This window comes from Pundamilia nyererei, unplaced genomic scaffold, assembly GCF_000239375.1.
Source record: "Pundamilia nyererei isolate P.nyererei 1_Seehausen unplaced genomic scaffold, PunNye1.0 scaffold00539, whole genome shotgun sequence".
NCBI classification, from domain to species: domain Eukaryota; kingdom Metazoa; phylum Chordata; class Actinopteri; order Cichliformes; family Cichlidae; genus Pundamilia; species Pundamilia nyererei.
The window spans coordinates 123062-130430 of NW_005187940.1; the positions used below are offsets into that span (position 1 = coordinate 123062).

General features: G+C 37.8%; 1 protein-coding gene across 1 annotated transcript in view; it reads left to right on the top strand.

The window, feature by feature from the left end:
* The window catches only part of LOC102198979 (galaxin-like), a 9153-nt gene extending 4508 nt beyond the window's left edge, over positions 1 to 4645 (top strand). Inside the window, exons 5-8 of the mRNA XM_005754314.1 lie at positions 1617 to 1776; positions 3657 to 3819; positions 3943 to 3996; positions 4107 to 4645. Of these exons, the coding sequence (XP_005754371.1) occupies positions 1617 to 1776; positions 3657 to 3819; positions 3943 to 3996; positions 4107 to 4360 (631 nt within the window). The 3' untranslated portion in view covers positions 4361 to 4645. The remainder of the gene's footprint in view (positions 1 to 1616; positions 1777 to 3656; positions 3820 to 3942; positions 3997 to 4106) is intronic.
* Positions 4646 to 7369: the final 2724 nt, after the last annotated feature.

Consider the following 7369-nt stretch of genomic DNA (forward strand, 5'->3'; position numbering starts at 1 on the left):
GTGTGTGTGTGTGTGTGTGTGTGTGTGTGTGTGTGTGTGTGTGTGTGTGTGTGTGTGTGTGTGTGTGTGTGTATCCTGAGGGACAGCTCAAGTCAAGCATTTTTGAGACAAAGTTAGAGAGGTGAGGCTGTTTAGGCATGTGCATAGGAGGGATTGTCGATATACTGGACAAAGAATGTTAAATCTGGAACTGCCAGGCAAGAGAAAGACATTACTCTCACATGAAGATTTATGTATGTACTAAAGAGGACATGCAAAGATTTGGTGCAAAAAAAAAAAGAGGATGGTAAGGAATATCCAGTGTGGGAACTTCTAAAGGGATCAGCTGAAAGAAGAAATCTGTTTCGAGTTGTATTGTATTGCTGATGAAATCTGGTGAAACAAACTTCTTTCTTTTTTTTAATTTAGTTGGTATGTATCGCTGGATTGCATTTTGTCTCTCAGGACAGCTGTGCTAATTTAATGTTTTCTGAGAGAGGGTGGAGGAAAACTCAGAAAGGAGTGGCATGGGAAAATTACTTGGAATGTATATGCGTCTGCGATACGCAAATGCTCCAGCTGTGCACAAACCCTATCCCCACTTTGTTTTCAGTGTGGTGACTTTAAAATGCACTGAGCTACTGTGCCAGAGAATTTCTGTCTCAGTCTGTGTAGTCTCTGACTGGGTTTGGCCCTGTTTTAGTTAAAGTTTATTGTTAAGGGCTATGTTCATGTGTGCATGTCTTTTCATAATTATGTTCTTTGGCTTTCTTTTTAGAGGTTATTATTTAAATTATCGCCCTACTCAGCAGCAAATAGCATTAAGATTTCAGTTTTTTTCTTTTCATAGTTTGCTCTTTACAAGATGAACTGGTTGAATCTTGGCTGCTCTAATCAAGCTTATTTCCAGCTGGAGTAGCTGTCAAAGTGACAACACCTTTATGTTATTTTCTGGTTTTATGTTTTATTCTATTATCCATTAGATTGTTACATTGTTATGTCTGTTTTTTGTGTTTTATTATAAATTGATTTTCATCTGTAAAATTGCTTAATAAGTACATTTTACTTTTACTTACTAACAGCGGCAGCATTACACATAGCCATAGCCAGCAGCCACTACCTTAATTATAACTAAGCAAGCAGCTAATGTAGCTGCAGGGTAACTGCTAAGAGTTAAATGGCTGACATTAATATGATAACTCCATAGCATGTTAATGTTTATGAAACAGAAGCATTACTGATGTCACAAAATAAATTGATGTTCCATGATGTGAACATTATCAACAGTTTATGTTCAGCTGCTAATGAGGGGAGCATCTATGTAAGCCTATCTTTAGCAGTGCTGTCTGAAGTTACACGTTCACTGGAGGAGGCACAGACAGCACTTTTGGTATCGATATTGTTGGAGATAAAATTATAATTCATTATTAATTTTCAGTATTTTCATCTGAGTTAAGTATAGATGAAAATCTTTTTTTTTCCTGCCAACACTCTGTTGAAGAAGTTAAGAAGGTATCTTCCAGAGTGAGATCCAGTTAATACATAAGACAAGAGTCATCTAATTCAGAATCTTTTCGGCATACATCTTTATCACTGTCCTTATTGAATCATAACGGTTACCTCTGTTTTCCACCCAGACATTCCAGATTGGAAAATATTCACTGCTGTGGGATTAAAGCCTACAACATTAAAGACCCACAGATGAAGTGCTGTGCAGGAACACTGTACAATCTGACACTGTTAGATGAGCATGGACAGGACGCACAGTGTTGCGGATCCCTTCTGCAAAAGCAACAGGTAGAGTTAATATTACTGATGCTATCTCAAGATCTACTCTTTGTTTATGTAATCATGTCTTACACCTTATTAGGTCATAAGATCTTAGAGTAGAAGAGAATAGAATAGAATTCAACTTTATTGTCTCTCCTACAACATGCAATGATCCAAGCACACTCTGTGGGAGGAGGTATGCAAAATATGGAGAGGGGCTTCCAACCAGTGCAAATGTGCTCCCATGCAGTCCTCAACCCATCTATCTTCTTAGCTAAAAATGTAACTATTAACATCCTTGAAGGCGCGTGCCAATGCACAGCTGAGTCTTGTTCTGATGTACTGTCTTTCCTATGTTGTGACATGTGGACAATGATCCAAGGACACTTTAGGGGAGGAAATGTGCAAAATACTTTCACAGGAGGCTTGGCTGCTGTGAGGAAGGAGAGGGAGAGATGAAAGGGTGGTTGCTGTTGCAGGTTTAAGCCTTGATTATAATATGTTACAAAGATGGACATGGATACCTGGAGACCTAATAGTGGTCATTCCTCTTACACATCTTTGAAGTCCGCTTGATGTCTCCCATCTGGGTATATGATGAGTCAGTACATTGTCTGCAGATGTTCCTAGACCATAATAAACCAAAGCTTTCAAACAAGAAGTTTCATGGTGTCAGTGAGCTGGACCCATAAGCCCCTTTACCATTAGTACCTACTTTAATTGACTTGGCATGGTTTGTCACAGTTTCCAGGATTTTCCATTAGGTCCAGGTGCTTTTTTAGTAGCTGCTCAGCCCAGATTCCAAGCAATCCAAACAGATACTAAAATATGACGTCGTCAGACTGGTTGCCACGAATTGGGTGGTAGGTAGCAACACTTGATGAGTCATGAGAGTATCTCGTTTGCGAAAATCCATAGTCTGCTTTGAAGTTCACCTAAGTCCACCTGTTGGAGCATTCGTGTCACATATCAATTGCAATGTGCAATGCACAGATATTTTGCTATGACAACAAGCACACAAATAAGGAACTAGTGGGTTGTAATGGAAAACCAGTCAATCCGAGTCAAGTTGTTTCGATTCGTAGAGAGTTGATCCGAGTAGGTACTAATGGAAAAGGGGTTATCGAGTCACACGTAAAAAAAAAAAATTGACTTCGCTCATTGGCCCACTCCAAACTGCTTTCAACTCCACTGCCGTTGGTTGGCTTTAAACCAGTGATAGTCTTTATGCCAACCAGACTTCCTTCCCTCACAATAATTTCCTCCATAGTTTAGGGATAAAACATCCAAACAAAAGCTAAAAAATGTGCTGTGCATTACAGTGCTCAGATTGTTACATAGGAGAAACCTAAAAATCCCCCAGATGCATGGTACAACACAGGAGAGCCAAGTCATCAGGATAAGACTCAGCTGTACATTTATAACTAAAGGAGAACAGACACTCATTTGAAAATCCCACCAGAAAAACAGTTGGTTTAAGAGAGGAGCAAAGCAGTCCAATGACGATCACTGAATAGAGGTGGTGGTCTATGACACCAACTATCAGACAGTCTTGAAATCCCTTCCCTGGTGTTTCAAACCACACTTGAAGCACACCTTTAACCATGTGATCTTAATAACTCACATGATTGCATGGTGGGGTAGTGTCTCATAAGAGATTCACACTTTGGCTTTAATTACCATAATGACACTGCTAGATTTGCACATATTTGCTGTTATTGAAGTCACTTAAGACTAACATGGACTGAATTGTGAATCTACACAGACAAAGCTGATTTTAGCTTATGTAGCAACATTACTGGGTGAACTTGACATTAACTAACACATTCCTCAAAAACTCCAAACAATTATGTTTATGTATAATTGTATAATTATGTATATAAACAACACTGTCTTTTTAAATCCAGGACATTTGCTGCTCAAGTGAGGACAGAGAAGTGCTATACTCTGCTAAGACGGGATTCAGATGCTGTGGTCACCTCTACTTCAACACCACCCTGTGGTCATGCTGTGCTGAGCGGCTGAGATCAATCCATGAACCAGGACAGGATCGGAGAAAGATGAATAATGGTCTGTCATCTCTACTTAAAAGTCCTCTCACAAAGTAGAACTAAATTTTGTGTCATTTGAACTTAATAGCACAGCTTAGATCATGTATTTCACCTGTTCTGTGTCTATAATGTTCTTTTACAGAATCCAGACTTCAATCAGTGAATAATATGAACAAAACTGATCTTTGCAAAAAAAGTAGGACATCAGTCTATATGTAAATTTAAAAAACAAAACATTGTAGCAATTGCTGTTTAGGAATTTATGGGGGTTTGTAATGCAATGTATTTGTGTGCGTCTCTGTTTAGTGCGCATCGGGACGGTGGAAAGTGTCTCTCTGCATAGCATTGTGTTCAAGAGCGTGCTGAAGATCCGTGGAAAGAAGGCCAAAGTGAAAGCGTTGCCTTTCCCTTATATCTTGAAAACGGATGATCACTGCAGCTCACCCAAACTGATTCCTGGGAAGATCTACTTCTTTAACAAAGTTAATGTTTTCACCGATTCCAACCATGACACTGTTCTTCAGTCACTCCACTTCATTTTTTCTAAGTGTTCAGCTTAGATCACCAGTCACTGATGGATACATATTACTTCTTACTCACACACTGATTTACATTTTTTCACAACAGCTATTACAGAGATGCGTTGTCACATAACGGTCTGTTACCTCTAAAACAATCAACCGTAAAGGTACTCATCATCATAAAAAAATTAAACCTGACGTTTTACCAGCAATACCAGCAGCAAAGTTGGTGAAAACCAACCCAAAAAGATCTTTTCAGTTCATCATTGCTTTTCTTACTCATTCAGGCTCAAAATATGACCTGTTTGCTTGGATTAGCATGCACTCACCTTGAACATTGCTCTGGATCCCACGGATCTTCATGAGCTTTACTGATCTTTATTTTACCTTTTCAGATTTTTGAATAGGTTTGAGTTTGCATTTGCAGCAGTGTTGCACTGCCAAAAATTTTAGGCCAGTCACTTTTTTTTCTGCAAGGTGAGATCAGTTATTGTTGCACAAATAACAGTTGGAGGTTTTTTGTTTGTTTCTTTTAAAATTTTCTATTACACAGATTATGTAACTTGAGTAAAAAGAAAAACAAAGCTAATTTGCCAGTAGCAGGCAACCATTTACCTTATTTAGAGACTATGATGCACAATATTACTGCAATACAGACAAATGTGATGTAAGTATACAATGCATTACTTTTTATATCACACCCACACTACATACTTATTTCATTAAGAAAATCACATTGTGTTTCCAAAACAGCAGTATCAGTTATTAGTGATATTAGTTATACATTGTTATCAATATATTATACATTGTTTTTCAAATATTGCTTCACTTTTTACTTTACTCTGCCTGTATTCAGCCAAACCATGTTCCTCTTTGGTGTAAGATGACCCAAAAATATGGGGTTATTTTTGTGCCACTATTCTGAGCGCACGTAAAAAAAATTGCAGGTGCAAGTGTTGCATTTTGTGGAGAAATTTATTTTGAGTGGAGAAAAGCTAAACTTGAGTGAACAAAATTCATTGCTGCATGCAAAAAATGCATTTCAGTGTTTGCTATTATAGCAGCCCCTCTCGCTCAGTTTTTGCATTTGCGCTTGCTCTCAATGTGTTGCTTGTGCTCTCAACATTTCTGCCCGTGCACATTCAACTCTTTCTGTACACCGTTATATTTGTGCCACAAAACCAGCCAATCACAGACTTGGATGCAAAGAAATCTGATTGGCTGTTTTGGTCTCCAATCAGCTTGAAATAACGAAATGCAATATCCCAGAATCCATTTCGTCCAAAACTCAAACGAGGCTGTGGCGGAGGAACACAGAGTGGCGGAGTTTGAAATATTACTCTTTCTGGGTCACAAAATAAACTTTTAAGATATTTTCATGCGAGAATGGTGCCGTGTAAACTTCAAATATCTGCTCGATTCATCAAGACATCACATATTTACAAAAGTGCTCTAATGTTTTTGGAGATTCCTGATAGCCACCAGCTGACCGCATAGCTGGACTGGCCATTGGGCATACCGGGCATTTGCCTGGTGGGCCGATGGTGATTTTTCATTTTTATGTTTGTTTGTTTTTTTTAAAACGGTATAAACAATAAAAGGTGGTGGATTAGCCAATTGGTAACAGGCATCTCCGAAAACATTACAGTATTAGAGTACATTAAGTAAGAACAATGTACTTCAAAGTGTAATATTTACTGAACTTCATATTGTAGTCAGTCACACAACTTAAAGTAATTACTGAGTGTAACACAGCCAATTGGTACACAGTGTTGTTGAAATCTAAATCTGTAATATATGCAATGATGAAATATGATCACCAACTGCCAAAGTCTGAAACAAAAAGAAAAAGCTAAATGGCCTGACCTGCTCTGCCACCTGAGCTACAGCCACCCCATGAAGCTAAAGAAGCAAACAGTATATCAAAGGTTGTGCGAGTCTGTGATCAGCAGTAGCTGACACCTTAGCAGTCATTATAGCAGGTAGCACACAAGAATAGCATGCAGCTCTGTGCTCAAAGCAGCTATTAGCTAATATAGTTTATCTTTTTAAAAATTGGGGATTATTATTTTTATGCTTTTATTTTCTGATTCTTGCACTAAACTAAATTATAAATGGTGACTGTTTGCACATCATTAACCCATATAACTGAATGTATACATGTTCTATTAATGGCATTGTTTTATTTTCATTGATTAAGCTACTAGATGTACTCAACTTGCCATTTATCATGAAATATGCTTTAAGGACCCAAAAGACCACCCAGAGGTCACATTTAAATGTCTTGTGTTTGTTTACTTGTAACTACAAATTTTTGTTCTCCTTGGTTTAAGCTACATTTCTTTTATTTGGAATATGTTTGGCATGTATTTCACTGTATGTTTCTTCACAATATATAAGACACACCTTTAACCCAGAGAAACCCTGGAAACGTTGAAGGCACACAATTTTACATTTTGCATGTTTGAGTGAAATTGTAGGAGGTACTGTTCTTTTAAGGATAAAGCTTTGAATAAATAAATATAACAGCATGTTGTGTTTTATCTTATTGAATTGATGGTCTTAAGGTTGGTCTTGCAATTATTCATGGATCAAAAGATAGTTCCAGCTGGAGATGAAATGAATACAGAAATATGCTACTTTTTCAAAGTTGTGACTCTTGTGCCAAAAATCCCCTGAAATATAGATTTCAAAGTATGTGAGCTTAAAAATCTAACACTGGATTTGTCGCCTCTCTGAATGACAGAGATGTGCTCACCTGCTATAACTGTGTTAATGCTCTTGTAAATCTTTGGCCTCTTGTCCCCAGGTAACAGCTGTCTGACAGAACATGCTGAATTCCCCTTGTTTCAGGTACTTGAGTGGACTCGATGGATTGTTTAAGTTAGAGTCATTATAATACTGACAAGTCAAAGTTTATTGTATTTTTTAGTTCATGGGGAGGACGTGTTTCATCAAACCTTTGTTCCTAAATCTCTCATTTAAGGTGTTGCATGTTGTTTACGTTGACTTCTTAACAACAAATGACTTTAATGGAGGATTAATCCT